This window comes from Lipotes vexillifer, unplaced genomic scaffold, assembly GCF_000442215.2.
Source record: "Lipotes vexillifer unplaced genomic scaffold, Lipotes_vexillifer_v1.1 scaffold220, whole genome shotgun sequence".
NCBI classification, from domain to species: Eukaryota; Metazoa; Chordata; class Mammalia; order Artiodactyla; family Lipotidae; genus Lipotes; species Lipotes vexillifer.
The window spans coordinates 522489-540358 of record NW_006781423.1 but is presented as its reverse complement, the minus strand read 5'-3'; the positions used below and the strand labels follow the sequence as shown (position 1 = coordinate 540358).

Genomic DNA, 17870 nt, shown 5'->3' with positions numbered 1-17870 from the left:
CATCATTACCTTGCAGCACTCACAGCCTTCCCTCAAGGTGCTGCTAATTGAGGTCTACGTGTCCCTGACTCTGCTAGCAGCAAAATTAACAGCAATAATGTCAAAGTACACTTGGGAATTTTTTGGAGGGAAGTTGATCTGATTGGAAAACCATCTTCCTCTCATCAGTAACAGAGACAGAAATGATGTATTCTGGATCCTTTGACTGTTGTAACATTAATCAGCTGCATTTTGTAGTGTAGCTGGCAGTTGGGGCCAGGCTTGAAAACGATGTCAACTACTCTCATTTTCTTTTTCTAAATTAATTACCTACCTAATCCATTTTTTGCTGATTTCCTTGACATTAGTTTTTTCTTATGTATTTTTAATTTTTCCTCTTAATTTATATCTTTTAATAACTGAACCAACTTCCAAAGAGTTCCATGAGATTCAGGGAGGCTGTCTCTTAACAACAGAGGCATGGAAACTAGGAATGAATCAGAAATGGTTAGTGGCCAAATGGGCAAGCTTAGATGAAAGGGGTTTGTTGATGTGTTGGTTTAAGTCACAGTAGGTTTATGTCTTGTGTTTCAGTTTAAACACAAGTTGCATGTTACGCCTAACACATACTCCCTTACCCCCTCCCTCCCTCCAAAGAAAACTTTCCTACTTGCTTTATTTTTTAAAAAGCAATTATAGGAAAGGTGGTAAAAGAAAGATTATTGTTGGCTCCTACAACACTAACTGGTAGCCAGAAACTTGAAATAACGATCGCAAATTGGAGGTCCATACATGGATTTACTCCAGTTCCTAGTATGTAATCCCAGTCCTACCTTGCGCTGATCACTTGTTTTTGTTTTTGTTTTTGTTTTTGGTACGCGGGCCTCTCACTGCTGTGGCCTCTCCCGTTGCGGAGCACAGGCTCCGGACGCGCAGGCTCAGCGGCCATGGCTCACGGGCCCAGCCGCTCCGCGGCATGTGGGATCTTCCTGGACCGGGGCACGAACCCACGTCCCCTGCGTCGGCAGGCGGACTCTCAACCGCTGAGCCACCAGGGAAGCCCGATCACTTGGTTTTAAAGATTAGTCTATTTTTCTAATGCCAAATCCCAGGACATGACATAATTCCGGAGTCGGGGGGCAAGTGGATAATGTCCCCCACACAAAACAATCAATCCTGTGGCTACGGAAGAGGGATGATGAGGGGGTGGGCTGGTGCCGGGGGGTTGAAGGGGATGGTGTTTGAGGAGATGCTGTCCTGGACAATATGCTGCCATTTCCACTGGAAGAGGAAAAGGAGGAGAGAAAAGTATGGTATTTGCTCATTTATTCATTCAACCAATATTTATTGATTGCCTGCTAGATTCGGTGCATGGCGTTATGTATTGCAAAAGATGGGGTAGGAATAGGGAGTGACCTCAGAGATTTGCTAGAGACAGCCCTCACCTTCCAGAAACTGGTGACCTCCTCAGGCCTCTGAGAATACAAGAGTGTTCCTCTAAAGCAGATTATTCATGGAAAACAGGAGACAGTAGCCTAACAAAAACCCGAAAACTACTAATCAGTTATCTTTCTACCTCAACATCCACTTATGTCGGAACCTGGGTTGTTACTAGGGCCAGGGTCCCACCTCTGGGGCACAAGAGGAATCAGAGTCCACATCTGTATGCAGGCAGCAGAACCAGACGGCACAGGCTTTGAGTTACAGGTAACAGGGAAGGCTAGTACAGCTGGACATTTGGATGAATTTTCCCCCTTTGGAGAATGCACCCGACAGCTGCTTTGCATTTAAAAAGCAGTAACACCCGGGCTGCTTATCAAAAAAACGTCCCCAGGGATTCTTTTCCACAGAGAGCACATTCTTATAGCCTCCCTTACCCCACCAAAAAAAAAAAAATCCCTCTAATATGGGTGGTGCTTATTTCCTGGTCTTTTCTTAGCACAGGAGCTATAACTGGGACTGAAAAGAGCAGCCAAAAGATGTGATTCTGGTCTTAATTTTTGTAATGGAGGTTTGACGCCCCCTGTTCCACTAGCCTAATTAGTGATTTGTGACTTCTAAAATATACATCAGTGTTTCTGTGAAGAAAAAATTTACCCAGTTTTACTGACATCTCCTTGACATTTTGATCAGCAGCTATTTTGTTCAAAAATAGTGAACTGAACTGCAAATTTCACTGAAATAATGCTAGTACTAATAATACTCATAATAATATGCCACAATGCACTGAACAGTTACAGTATGCTAGACATTGTGTTTCATAATTAATTACTGTATTCGACCCTTACACTATCCTTACTTGTAAGCTAAGTAACAATAGCCCTATTTTACAGGCATGGAAACTGAGGCTCACTGCCACTAATTAAACGTCTCAATAAAAATTCTGATGCCAATCTGACTCTAAATCCTCACTATAAACAGCTGCATTAAGCTCCTTCCATTGCAATATCAGTTGAGTTAGCCTATTTATCCTTGAGCCAGGCATTATTAAATGTTGCATCCTGTTATGAGAAGTAGAAATCATTTGCTGAATATGTAGAAGTCACAGAACACCAAAAGTAGAAGAAACTCTAAGTATAATCTAATTCAAGTTAGTTATTATACAGATGGGAAGATGATTTTGAAGAGGGCTAAGTCATTTACCCACGGTCAGCTGGCTGACTAATGGTTCAACTGAGACCAATAACCCAGATCTCCTGACTCCCCATCCAGTGCTCTCTCCCTCAACATGCTGCCTTAGAGTTGGATGGACAATACAGACATATTACCACTTAAGACACAGGCACCCATCCCAAAAGATGCGGGAAGCCCAAGTGATGTCAAGTTCAGATTTCCACATTTGGTGCAGGATTTCCCACTGCCTCACCATTTATCTTGTAATTTTTTCCCAACATATTTTTTTGTGCAGAGATAAACTATTAGTTTTGGAACGGAGACCATGGCTTAAGACCGAGATAAAAGTCATGGTAGATATATGTATTGTACCCTTGAGCCTGTCGCCATATGCTTATTTCTCTTGGGTCTATAGCACCATGGCCAGCCCACCTGAGCCCTGATCTAAATGCTGGATAAAAGACGACGGGCTACTGGTCCGGGAGGATCCCACATGCCTCGGAGCGGCTGGGCCTGTGCACCACAACTACTGAGCCTGTGCTCTAGAGCCCGTGGGCCACAACTACTGAGCCCACGTGCCACAACTACTGAAGCCCACATGCCTAGAGCCTGTGCTCTGCAACAAGAGAAGCCACCGCAATGAGAAGCCCGCGCACCACAACGAAGAGTAGCCCCCGCTCACTGCAACTAGAGAAAAGCCCTTGTGCGCTAATGAAGACCCAACGCAGCCAAATATAAATAAATAAATAAATAAATAAATAAATAAATAAATAAAAAGACGACGGGCTAAACAAATTGATCCCAGCTTAGCGTGCTGACTCTAGGAAACAGAACAAGTTTGGCTACAAGTAGAGCTTCTTCTCTCCATATTCCACCAGAGAATCCAGGCCTCTTTCTTCTCAGTCATGTTGGTTAACAGTCTGATATTTACCAACTAACTTCTATACGCCCTACCTGATGCTAGAAGCTATGAGAATTCAAAAAATTATGAAGCTTTTGCATTTGCTATGTCCCCTACCTGGACTGTTCGGCCCCCCGATCTTTGCGTGCTCTGTCTTGTCTGCCAGGTCTCAGCTCAAACTCACCCCTTCATTACCATCATTGAGGCCTTCTCTGTGTCTGCCATCTTTTTTTTTTTGGCCTCTCGGCACGCAGGATCTTAATTCCCAGACCAGGGATTGAACCTGTGCCCCATGCAATAGAAGCATGGAGTCTTAACCACTGGACCACCAGGGAAGTGCCCTGTGCCTGCCATCTTAATCAGCTCCCCCACCCATCCTCCAGTCACCCTCTATTACACCCCCTGATTTTAGTTTCTTCATAGTATCTGTCACTATCTAGAATTATTGCTTTCATTTGTCACCTGCCACTTTCTTTCTCTCTTCACTGAGATATAAGCTCCACAGAAGCAGGAAGCTTTTCTGCATCATTCACCATTATTGGACCAGTGCCTAAACCAGTGTTTAGATATAGAAGGAACTGAATAAATGAATGAATGAGCCCACTCTCAGGAAGCAATCCATCAAACTGTTAAGGCAAAACTTACATATTTGGAGGAGAGAATAATCCAGAAAACTATATAATCAACTACTAAATCGTACATTATGGACAAGATGTCACTACTGTCAGGCCCATCATTATTTGAAAGAAGTTTGACATCACCACCAGAACTGTCCCATCAACTAAAATAATAGACAGGTAAAAATATGAAACTCCAATAATTTTTGGTTTTGAGAGGAAAAAATGGGGACCTCTTGAACACTATTTTAAAAAATAGAGAGAATGTTTGAGATAGTAAGATGAGGACAGTGTTGCCTACAGCGCAAAGTTTTTTTTAAAAAAACAGCTTATCACCTTTAATTCTGATCGCTGGCATGTTTCCAATTGCCTTCAGTGCCTGAGGGCTTAAGACTGTTCAATTCTGCACACAAGCCTAATGATCAATGGCTTAATCAGAGAAAAGTCCTGGCCTAAAGTGAAAACCATTCAGGCTCGTCCTCCTTTCCGTGACAGACTCTCCACTGTGGAGATGGTACCAGGACACAGCCCTGGAGGCCACCGTGCCATGGCTCCCATGTTGAAGTTCCTGCACCGGACAGGATGAGCAGGGATGATGGGGAAACCCACTCCCTGCTGGTCTTTGAGGAGAGAATCTAGCTTTGCTATTCAGAATGTCGTCCTCAGACTAGCAGCTTTGGTGTCATCCAAGAGCTTGTTAGACATGCAGAATCTCAGGCCTCACCCAGACTCACTGAATCAGAATCACCATTTCAACAACATCCCAGGTGATACATATGCATATTAAAGTCTGAAAAGCACTGCTGTACAGAAAAACAAAAACTCCTCCAGAAACTGGGTCATTATCGTATATCATGGCCAAAAAAAAAAAAAAAAAAAAAAATCCCATAACAAATAACCAAAAATCATGAAAACTCAAGATGAAAGGCAGTGCATCCTTCTTGAAGTCTAACCATGGTTGACATCTGGCCCTGTAGCGGTCACTTTAGACCAGTCACCTGGCTTCAATTCCATCTTGATTCCTACTTCCATTTTGCCCACTCATCTTCCCACCTTCATCTCTTCTTGTGCCACTGGCAGGCAAAACAGCAAGCTGCCATTTGCAATGTATCTCAGTAGGTGAAGGCATTCTTCTTATCCTCACTCTGCCACTTACTGCTTAGGTGACCACATGCAAGTTATTTAAGCTCTCCGAGGCTTTATTTTCTTATCTATAAATAGGGAACGTAAGACCTAAGTGATGTGTATGTTTGAGGATTAAATGAGAACAGTTATGTAACAGGCTGTTTGGTATTATTTTGGTGACTTCTTCCCTCAACCTACAGATCCACTTTACTCCGGACTCTGCATCAGAGCCTGGGGACTTGAAGACTCAAAATAAATCCTCACACATATGTTTAGAAAAGCTTAGATCCTCTTGGAAGCCTCTGTTTGTGATACCACCCGGCTCAGCATCAGTGGCACCTTCATCAGGCCTGTCTGCCTGGGAATGCCATAGAACAGATGTCTTCTCTAAACCCCCTCTCTCCTCACTTCAGGGTTTTGCATGTAGCAGGCCCTCAGCAAACGTTTGTTGAATGAATTAATTAATCATTGAAAGAAAATAGCTGTATGCCATAATCGCTTTGCCACTTGTGTGCTTTGTCACTGTAAATGTGCATAAAAAGAGCCTTTGCAGCTGGTTTGCAACCCTGGGGTCGTAAAACATAAAGCATTATACAAACTTAAGTTATTACTCTTCATTGGCATCAAATACACAAGACTAGGTCTCTGCTGACCAGCACTCACAGTCTGGATCAGAGGCTGATGGCTGCTTCAGCTATTGTTTTTGCCTCAGCCATGGAAGAAATCTGTTCACTATCCTGGGCAGATGAGCCAACTGAATCTTTCTTGGGCTCTGTCCTCCCAAAAGATAACTGATGAAAAACAGAAAACGTGGCATCCTGTGTGGTAGAAATACAATGCCATCCAGGTGGCTTACTTCTTTCTTTGATTCTAATCTAACTTAAGACTTCTCAGAGCTAGAGGGTCCCCTTAAGGGACAAACTCTCAACTTGTGTCTTGGAAGAGGAGGAAGCTATTCTTCTTAGCTTTCCCCATGGAAACAAAGCAACTGGCTGGAAACCAACCAACCAACCCCTGTGGATTATGCCCCAACCCCCAGTGGATTATGGACTACAAGGTACAACAGAAAGGAAGAGCTTGCTTATTGCCAATTGTCAACCCAGATAACCCCACTGATATGCCCCAAAAGCAATGGCGAGGAAAAGCTATGGCAAAGGTCAGATCTAATGTAGCAACGAAAGTGATATTGGAAAAGAAAAGGAAGAAAGATCCAAGGAAATCCACTCCTGAATGGAGTACCAAAAAAAGAAAAAAAAAAAAAAGAAATAAAGAGAGAAAGAAAATGTACTGAGCTTTAGTGTGTCAGGTTGAGGATTAAAATTAAGCCCTTGGAAGTTCTTATTTGAACAAGGTTCAAATTTTGGTCACTTCTCTGGAATCTACAGATCTATGGCTCTTTTTTACTGGTTTCTTCTGAAGTAAGAACAAAATAAAGGATCTATTCCTTCAACAAACAGTACAACAGATGCTAATAATATGCCAGGCCCTGTGTCAGGGGTGAAGACTCAAAGATTGGTAAGAAATGATCCTATTGTTTTGCACTTCCTCCCAGATTTCTATCCAAAGTCAGCTCTTTGTAGATACAACTGTGTGATTTGTTTTTTTCCAGTTAACTTTCTAAGTCTTTAGATAACAGAAACTTTTCAGAATATATTTTTCAGTGTGTTAAAAAAGTTTTATTACAAAAGTGGCACATGCTTATTGTAGGAAGAGCAACACAGAAGTTTTTAGTACAAAAAATAAAAGCCCCTACCCTATACCATATCCCTAATCTTGAAACAAACAGATAACTTGTGTGTGTGTGTGTGTGTGTGTGTACATACATACACACACACACATATCTAAATATACATAGATAGTGAGAGAGAGGCTAAAGATTATACTTATATAGATGTGTATATGCATATATTTATATATAACATTTTTAAAACAGACAAGACCCTAATATATCTACTTTTCTGCAACTTTCTTTGCTCACTTCCACATGGCTAGGAATAGAATATATCTGGATAGATAGACAGTAAACTGTAGTAATAGTTGCCTGGTTGCCTCTGGGGAGTGGAACTAGATGACTGGGAAATAAGAGTGAGAGGAAGATGTATTTTTCACTTTATTCTGTTTTACACATTTTGCATTTTTTAAATAAACTTTTTAAAGCACAAAAAGGAGGGAAATATGGTACATGCCGCCAAGTCTATTATCATGGGAGACAGTCATACGGGGAAATGACAATACAGGGAAATGTCAAGAGTGCTGTCAAAGGATGTATATAAGGAGCTCCAAGAGCATGAAACAGGAAGCAAAGAATTCTGACTAGAAGGAAGGCTTGGTGGAAGTGGTGATGTTAGAACTGGCTCTTGAAGAGTAGAAAGGTGATGGTAGAATAGGAGTAGATAGAGGACAAGGTTAGGTAGGCTCAGAAGTGTGGAGAGGCTCAATCTCCTCTTCTGAACCAGTGGGAACCTTGACCCTGGACCCAGAGTTGGGGCCTGACACTGAGTCAAGGTATCGTTTAATTGCAGATGGCAATGTATAGAGCTGAAGGGGGCGATTAAAAGACACAAGCAAGAAACAGAAATCATAGCCAGGAAGACTAATCTGCTGATCCTAAGGGCCTAAGAAGAGAATAAGATCCATCCAGAAAGGAGGCAAAGGAACAGACACCAGGGAATGGAGTAGGGTCAGGGGGCCGGGTGGGCAAGAGAGGGCCCAAGAGAAAATTTCTGAGTGGGACAAGTAATTGTGGAGACTTTAGAGCACATACCTCTGGCCTCAGACTGGGGCAGGAAGGGAGACTCTGAGGCCTTAAACTGTCCGGAATCAAATGCAAGGGTTTTGGACTGATAGCAAGCAGTCTTGTGTCATCAGAGTGGAGGAATGCTCGGGGTAGGGAATGGTCAGTGATGCAGCAGCCAGAGAGGGTAGAGGGTGTGGTAGGCTGAATATTTGCTCCCAAAGATGCCCAGGTCCTAATTTCTAGAACCTATGAATGTTACCTGTGCCTGGCAAAAGAGATTGTGCAGATATGCTTAAATTAAGACTCTTGAGATGGGGAGATTATCCTGCATTATCTGGGTGGACTCAACGCAATCAAAAGGGTCCTTACGTGAGGAGGCAAAAAGAGTCAGAGAGAAGACCATGTGACTCAGACATTGGAGTGATGCACTTTGAAGATGGAGAAAGGGGCCACAAGCCAAGGAATACAGGCGGCCACTATGAGCTGGAAAGGGGAAAAAAGGGGTTCTCTCCTAGAGCCTCTAGAAGGATCCTCCAGCCCCACTAGTACCTTGAGCTTAGACCAGTGAAACTGATTTTGGATCTCTGGCCCAAGAACTTTCAGGAAATAAATTTATGTTGTTTTAAGCCACCAAGTTCGTAGTCATTTGTTACAGCAGCCATGGGAAACTAATACAGGGAGTGAAGCCATGTTCATGCTGAGAAGGCAGTAAGGCATTAGTGACGGGCTCCAAGCTGAGGAGTCATGTCATTAAGGGGCATTTAAAAAAGATAACAGATGGTGAAACGCAGAATGGACGGGAGTGGCAGGAAACTGAAGAAAAGGAGGCACCTGAGGATGCTATTTTAGTATTTCTTATGAGAGCTGATACTGCAAACTCATACATGCACGAGAAGACACCTGCTCAAGAAATATTTAGGGGGTAAAAGGAACAGAACTTGTAAATGGTTGAATGTGGAGGGTGGAGGAGAATATAAGACCCCTCACTTTATATTTTGACCCATCAATGTGGTTCATGAATCTACCAGCAGATACAGAGAAAAGAGACGCTGATCATTGAGGTGCCTATAGAATATCCAGGTAGAAATGGTAAACACTCACAGGCAAATGAGCTTTTGAATTTCAGGGGGAAGGGAAGGATTTGAGATGTGGGTTGAGGTAGATACAAAAGAGAATCACCCAGCAACAGTGAAGAAGAGGTCAACATTCAGGGTGAAATCCTAGAAAATGACCAAAATGCAAGCGATTTCTTTAGAGGAGTGAGGGCATAAAAGAATGAGAAAAAAAGGCCAAAGACTTATGAAGAGAATCTGGACAGAATAGCATCAGAGACACAAAGGGAGAGGATCTGCAAGAAGGCAGCCCTGGCCAAAAGGGACAAATTCTTTAGCTGAGACAGATGAAATGGTCACAGAATAGAAAAATGAACCTCTGCTTATAAAGTCTTTTTTTTTTCCTTCTCCAGAGCAATTTCTGTAAGGTTGACGGGGCTGAAAGCCATTATTGGAAGAGTGAAAAGAAGTTGAGGAACTAGAGAAAAGATGTATAAACTACTTACTCAAGAAATTTGACGGTGACATGTTGAAAGGAAACAGTGGTAAAAGGGTTGCATATTTATAAAAATATTATTTTTTGGAAAACAGAAGGTTGGCGAAGGGATAATTGCGGCTGAAGAGGTTGCAGAGATGAAAAAAGAGGAGGCTAATGAATGAGTGAGGACTAAGAGGAAGCAGAGAGGGAAGGAAGCAAGTGTACAGGTGGAGAGATTCGCCTGAAGAGGAGGAACTCACTGCATTTCCTGAGGCACGAGGGCAAAGGATGATGAGAAAAGATGGAAGTCAGTTTATAAGTAGAGAGAGTGAGGGTGGAAATTTCAATTCAGATAGTCTTTATTTGCTCTGTAAAAGAAAAAGAAGAGACGCTAATCTTAGACCGTGAGAAATGGAAATACGTTATTCATGGGCTCCAGTCAGACTTATCTTAAGACAGGTGTTCCTAAATAATGGTCTGACCAAACCATATAGTGGTTGTATAACGAATAAGTGGCTGTTGAATAAAAGGCTGCCTCCTGAAGATCTCTTCAAAAATCTCCATCTCTGAGTTCTTATCAGTCAGGCATACCTAAAGCATTTTATGTGTCTATGATAAAACCCATGTGGGGAGTCACCACATCAGAAGAGCTTTTAACCACCATTCCCACCGAGACAACCCCAACGGCCATCACTAACAACAACCTCAACAATAACAAACACTTGTTGAGGGATTGTCATGTGCCCGGCTCTGTGCTGGACCCCGGGATTTCAGAGTTGAATAAGGCATAGAACCTACCCTCAAGAAGTTGTGTAGTGATTTGTAGAAAGAAGAGGAAGGTCTTTTACTCAAATGTGTCACCTGAGAAAGCCTCTCACATAAACGGGACTCCTAGGATCCATAAACTGTCAGAGCTGGAAGAAACTACAGAAGGCTTTACAGGGGAGATGCCGATAGTTAACTGACTAAACAAAAGTCACCTGGCAGATTCTAGAGTCCCAGCCTTTCAGTCCTGTGATCTTTCCATTTCATTTCACCCTGATAAGCCTCTTTCCTATTCAATCCATAAGCAATTTTAGGTATCTAATCATAGGTACAAAAGCAAAGAACACAAAACCCCTTTTCACCGGAAAGTTTTTCAAGTTAGAATAGGCAAGAACATATAATTAAAGGACTCGAGTCTAAAAAGGTGTCACTTTTATGCCATGGGAGGTACAGCCCTCTCAGAACACTTGTCACCACTAGTGTATAAATTCCATTCTGGAGCAGTCCTCTCCAGAGTGCAGAAAAGCAGAAAAAAAGATCTTCCTTTGTCTTACGCACTTATAATCCTTAATCAGTAGCATGCTTCATGCTTTTGGAATGAAAAGAAATTAGTGCGTAGGGAGAAGAAAAATATTTAAGGGTAAGAATCACATCCAACAGTAAGAGAGATAAACTCTATGACACAGAGGTAAGATTCAGGAGTCAGCTGGGGGGGCAGGTATACATGGACAATTGCAAGAGATCAAAATAACCATACTAAAATGTCTGAATATCTTTTAATATCAGTAACAAGTAAGGGGTGATATATATCATATTTATGCGAATAAAGCCAACAGTTGGACTGTGACAAAATTAGTTCCTGTGTGTAAGAATGGAGAGGGATAGGGCGTAGTGCCAAGGCCATGGACAAAGCTCCCTCCTGGGCTTCGTATTTAACCTTAAGGATACTACAACGCTCAGGACAGACGCAAGAGGTAGAACCAGGAGTTCTGAGGAAGGTCAGACTCGCATCTCCCAGCAGTCCTAGAGCCTGGCAATCCTTGAACCACTGGCAAACAGAAATAGAGGACGCTTTAGTCCTTTGGTTCAATCGCTAGGCTCTGGCATGGAAACATAACAAGGTTTCGCCGGCTGGAACTGGTCTTATCGAAATGTGCTTACATTATACTCCTTCTTGGCAAACTGGAATCAGAACAATTTTAAGATGCTGAAGTTTGAAGGGATACAAGAAGCCTGTGGTTGTCTCTTTGAGCTTAGAGGAATCAGGACCTGGGGGGAAGCCTGCAGTCCAGGTACAAGCCTCTTGCTTCTTTTGGAAGAAAGCTCCCAGCCAGAAGAGGGGCTCTCATGCCTCTACTGCCTCTTGAGCAAGACCAAATAGAAATCTGTATGGGGCTCAGAGAACCAAGGGCATCTCAGCCACGGGAGCGTATTTACCCCGCACTGTAGCACTGATGACAGCAGGGTGTCCCTAGTCTCCGAGGGACCCTTGATCATTAAATCTTAGGATGACCTACTTCTTGAGTTTTCACTGTGCTCATTTCATCACTTGCCCTTTAGCAACTCACACAACCATAATTTGAGCTCATCAGAATGCCATGAGGATAAGCTCAGAAGAAATTCCATGAATGGCAATTCTAAACGAGTCTTGGTTGATCAGAACACAAATTTACCAGCCAGTACTCCTCCTCCATCAGAAGGTGATTCAAAGGGTTCCAGAAATTCCAATTTCTTATACTTACTTGGACTGAATACTAACTTGCCATCAAACAGTGGACCAAGATTTATTTGGGAGGCTGTTATCCAGAGCTATACAAACACCTGGGGCAATGGAGATTTCCTCACAGCACAGAGCAGTAGGAAAATTGCCCATAAACACAGGGCAGGATGGAGTGAGAAGGGGTTTACTATGCAATTACCGGAAGGGGTTGCCAGCCAGTGTAGGATGGGATTGCCAGAGGCAGGGAGTGGTGGGGGAGACTGAAACGCTCTCCTTTTCTCCCCTACTCCATAATAACAGTCTAGTATTTTGCCCGTGCTATGGTAACAGGATGCATGGTGGCTGGTAAGCCCTTTAGAAGACTCTCTCTATGATAACCCGCTCAGTGGTCATACAGTTTGGACCCCCTCCTGCATATAAAGTTTCCCCAAATACTCCCATTTTGACATTTGATTTTAGCAACCAAACCTTGGCAATTTAAAGGGTGGGCAAGAACATCGAGGCAAATCTGAATTAGTCCTTCACCTACAGACTCCCTATTTTTGGTCCTATGGATGTACCTAGGCAGCCAGGACTTGCACAGGGAGTAGAACTTGCTGACGAGCATGTCACTCACCTTTGCTGATGTCTTCGTATTCCAGCCAGAGTCGCCGCTGGACCTGCTTGTTTGGGTACCAGATAGAGCAGGATTCCTCAAAGCCGTAGATAGCTTCCTGGATGTAATGGTTGCCAAACTGGTCCAACAAGGCTACAAAATCCCCACGAGATGTAGCCCCGTCTAGGGAGTGGAGAGCATTGCTGAGGGCTATGGAGAAAGGTCACCCAAGAAAAAGAGTGAGGACTTACAATATGGGTATCTGGATTCCCAGGCCATCCAGCCTCAATGTGCAAGTGCCATGTGGCCCAAAGTGATGTTGGAGAGCTGGCTGGAGCTACCAGGTACTTCCAGGTAGCTAAATCAGACATTTCAGTTCCTAAAAGAATATTTCTTCCACCCAGTTAGTTACGTTGTTAACTTCGTGCAAGTTAAGTATAACATTATCAAATCTCCACTACCTCCCTGCTTAAGTCAAAGTTTTTTGTTTCAAATCACAAGTCATGACATTAAATCAATTTAGTGAGCTCAAATAATAGCATTGAAAAAATGAAAAAGAATAGCACAGTCTAAAATAGAAACGCAAATACCAGCAGAGAACATTTCACTTGGGAAGATGAAGTATGGCTTCACGAGCCTTCTGTGGTGTGTACGTGGGGACATGCCTGTGCACAAGGTCGCGGTGTAAAATGTGCTGTAACTGTGGGTAGTGACCAAAAAAGTTTTCAGGATACTGCCTTCATGCAGAGAAATGGGTAATGGGAAGATTATGGAAGAAGAAAGATAAGGAAAGCCACTAAAACACTGCTTACATTTATTTAAGAAAATCAAAAGTATAAAGACTTTGAAATGGCAAATGGAGGAAGAAATCTGTTTGCCTCCTCCCCAGACAAATCTCCTTGGATTTGCCTTCCCTGTTTAAGAGAATCATATTTGTCAGAAAGATAACCTATGGCAAATTTTCCAACTCCAATACCTTCCCTACCTGACCAACTTTGTACAGCCTTCTTTTTGACACACCTGTGGCCTATCAGGACAAGGCGGAGCCCGGCCCAGGCTTGAGACCCCAAGTGCAGAGGTCCATATCGTCCATGATGCCATGTGTGGCTTTTAAAAGCATGTGGCAACAGAGATATGTGATTGTTAACCCCTGATATGCATAGCACGTGTGCTGCGTGCAAACTGAGTATGTGAAAAATACTGCCGTATTTTTCTAGGATGACGAGTAACTTTGTTCGTTCCAAGTGTTTTCTGCACCAGCAGAGTTCACTTCAGTAATAGCCACATCCCAATCCCTTCTTGCCAAGAACTCTTTCGTGATAGAAAATAAAAAGTTCTGAGTCCCTTTGTGTACTCTGGAGATGTTCTATATCCTTAATGCCTGTTCTTTCTCTAGTATGTCTCACTTCTCTTCACAACTCTCTATCTATCCCTTACCCTCTATCTCTCTCTAGTTGGCCCTAAGGCTCAGCCTCCCTGTTGCCGACCCTGAGTCCTCTCTCCTTGTCTTGTTCCTTTGCCAACAATCGCATCTGGCTCTAGTTACCTTTTTACTCAACACGGCAAAGCCAGACTCTGGAGCATAAACTTCAGGTCTGGTACATTCTTTAGGTAGCCCCAGAGGAAGGAGTAGAGTAATTTTCTTCTGGTCCATGGGGATGAGGGAGAATAGGGATATAAACCTATGTTAAGGCCACTTTGTAGAAATTTTCTCTTTTGCAAATCGCACAGTGGGATTGCTCAAATGCTAGGAAAAACTTTACTCAAGGCATTTATCACTAAGATTTGAAGAATACTTATACAAGGTGCCTCATTTTTCTGTTTTGGAACAATTTATCCTAAGTTCAGAATTCACTACTCCTTAACTTATTAGATATAAAGATATATATACATATCTTTATATACATAAAACATAGATGTAGATGTAGATAAATCTACACCCATCTATCTATCTATCTATCCATCTATCTTGCTTACTTGTGCTTCTCCTGGACAGCCACTCTTCCCCTCTCTTCACGCTGCGGGCGGTGAGGCCTCAATCGGGAGCACCCTTGGACCCATCCCCGCTGTAGGCTACACTACAATGAACAGGGCTGCAGATGACCTCTTTGGCTAAGGGCAGGGACTCTGGTCCAGTGGGGTTTCTACCCCACTCTTGTTTGGTCTAGAATAGGCTTTAATAATAGAGGCTTTATCCTGTTCTTTCCCTTATTTCTCTCATCATATAGAACCTCTAAGGTACAGTAAAGTATACTCTTTGCACTTGGAAAGTTTTATTCTGTCAATTTATAAAAAGTTTGCTTTTGCACATCCTCTCTACACACTGGGTGATCCCAGGAAATATGATAAAGTAAGTGCTTAAATTTATCTCCAGTGGTTCCCGTCTTGCCCTTTCCATCTCTTCTATTATCCAAGATAAAACTTGCAATTTAATCTATGCTAAGAAAATGATCCGATTCCAGCCATTTGCCCTGAAGGGTGAATCGAGTGACTAGGTTATAGATCTCGTAGAGTGGCTACATTTTGGATGGCATCTTCAACACTGATAAAAGGCTTGTGCCCTTGGGAAGGAATGCCACACCCCAGGAGCAGGTGGGAGGGATGGCTTGCAGCTGTGCTCACCCTGAGAGACGGTCACTTGTTTGAGTTTGATGTGGTACATCACAGAGCGGACCTTCCAGTGCTGCAGGACGGGGTATCCAGACACCTCACTGAAGTTCACCATCCCTAGGGACAGAGGAAATGTGGGCTCAGTGCATGTAGTGGATCCTCAAGTCCCAAGTCTACTGGCTTAGGGGGTGTAATTGTGAGGAAATGAGAAAGCATTTTTGGATGGAGAAAATTTCTGGAATCATAGTAACAACAGTTATCACTTATTGAACCTATACTCTGTGCCAGGCATTCGGCTAGGCACTTTGTATATAGTCATATGATCCTTGTAAACTAGGTGTTATTGTCTGCGTCTTATAAATAAGAAAACTGAAGCTTAGAGAGGAGTTTGCATAAGGGCCCTAGGCCACCAGGTAGAGCCAGGATAAAGTTCCAGATGTGTCTGAGACCAGAACAGGGTTCGTAACTATTCTACTACAATACTCCCTTAATAAACTCATATGAAACTCTGGGCTTACTGTAACACATAGGTTTTTACTCTCTTTAATAGCTGCAATAATTGACTCGGTTCAAGTTCCAGATAACATCGATTTTTGTGTCCCATTTAACTGATTTGTGTTCCATATCTAAGTTTTAATTACTCTGAAGCTGGTAATGCTTGTTTCGTCTTTACCAGGAGGGACAGTGTCAGCATGACTAAGTTAGTAAGGGGCAGGAATGGGCCCTATACTGAGTGTCATCTATGTGCTAGACACATGATAGGCACTTTAGTTGTGGTCCCTATTTTACAGATGGGAAAACTGAGGCTCTGGGAAGCCAAGTTACTTATCCAAGGTCATTCTCAATAAATACATCCTTGTAGCCTCTTAGTGATGTTGTAATGTGCTGTTCTCGCTTGAACACCTTGGAGAAAGAGCGGCACTCTACTTGAATTCTAGCCATTACTATAAATATAAAATGCTACAGAAACAAAATAATTAGGCCACAGGAAATTAAAAAATCACCTTGCTAAGTTTAGAGCACCAATTTTGGCTTCATTTCTATGCCTGATGTATGCACATGTGTGCGTATATATGTGCATATGCAAATATAATGGCCACATATATGATAAATTTAGATAGATAGTGAGCGTGTGTGTGTAAATATAATGGCAATAATACATACGTAGTGAATTATCCTGCCATTTTGACCCATGCTTCCTTCAGGCTAAATCACCTAAACTGGATGGAGAGTAGGTAGGATTAATTAGCTGCTTGTCAACTCTGATCAAATTAGCTGAGTAATTGCCATATTTCCATTTCTGTGTGAATCATATGGGAATAATTATCGGTAGAAAAACAGGAAAAAAGGTCAGAAGAGGTGCTTACTAAATCAATTGCTTAAATTTGATCTCAGGTAATCAAAGATAAGTTACTTGAAACTAAAAGTAGGTTTTCAGCAACTTTCCTTTCAAATGCCCTTCTTTTAGGGCATTAAGCTTTGTGACGGCCGTCATACTTCTGCATACTCTGGCTTTTCGCCTTTATGTCAATTGTAAAAGCGTATAAAGGAAATTCTAACTTTACAAGTTTAAGACTCCAGTCACACACCTCCAAGGTACGTTTCATTCGAGTTATAATGTGCATGTTTTGTAAAACTGTTCTACGTAGTATGCATTCTCTAGTGATGCTAGCTCATCAGCTTGCTGTTATTTCAGAAACTCTATTAATAAAAAGATAGCAGGCCCGATAAAGATTTTTCAATATATCAGGAAACATTCCCTTTAATGGACTTGTTTCCTAGCAGGAAAAGAAAAGGGCAGGAAATCAGGAGGCGGGAGTTCTAAGGCACCCATGCTGCCGAAGGGGGCAGTTTCTGCCTGCCAATCCACTGGCCTGAGCTTCCTCTCTGGCTACCTGGCCAGGGGACCTTGCGATTCTCAGTTGTTGCGTCTGTAAAGTGAGCGGCTTAGCTCAGATGACCCCTTGTTTCCTTTTCAATTCTGTGATTCCAACCAGCTGTGTGACTTGGGGCTAGGCAACTCATTTCCTTCAGTTTTCGTATCTGAAAAGTGGGGATGATAGTATTCATCCTGCCTACTTTACAGGTACGTTGTCAGGACAAAATAAAGTTACGGGTATAAAAGCACATTGAGAAAAGCTCAAACGTCATATACATACATGGTTTCCATAATGTTGTCACCCTCCTCCCTACCTCTCTCTCATCACTTCTAACTGTGTGAACTTGACATTTGTTAATTGACATCTTTGTTATAAATTCCCAGGCCTTAGTTCAGGTCAGCAGAGGGAAGGGAAAATAAAAGAAGCACGGGTGCTGGCGGTGGGCGGGGATGACCGAGTCCCACATTCGCCCAGGATGAGCCAAACAACTGAACTCCATTACTTCACTGCTAAACAACAATTCTACTGAGTGCCTTTATGCTACACCATAGTCAGGGAAACAGTTATATAACTGTTAATGCTCAGGAAATGTTGTTCTGTGCCCACTTACAGATAATATTTCCATTAGTTAAAAGGAAAGGCATATTTTAAAATATCTATTTTCTTGCAGAGTCATAGGATTCTTTCTCGGTGTGCCCTTGCGATGCGGTTAGTCCCAGTTTTTTATTTCATTTTATTATTATTTGTGATACATTTGTGAATGACTTTTTTCCCAAACAAAATATCTCTGTTTTCTCA

At 42.5% G+C, this 17870-nt stretch overlaps 1 protein-coding gene across 1 annotated transcript in view; it reads right to left on the bottom strand.

Annotated features, from left to right (window-relative positions):
- Positions 1 to 17870, bottom strand: part of ASTN1 (astrotactin 1) — a 343770-nt gene that overhangs the window by 70763 nt on the left and 255137 nt on the right. The window contains exons 15-16 of the mRNA XM_007454743.1: positions 15205 to 15309; positions 12604 to 12792 (exon numbers count right to left, since the gene is read on the bottom strand). Coding sequence (XP_007454805.1) covers positions 12604 to 12792; positions 15205 to 15309 — 294 coding nt within the window. The remainder of the gene's footprint in view (positions 1 to 12603; positions 12793 to 15204; positions 15310 to 17870) is intronic.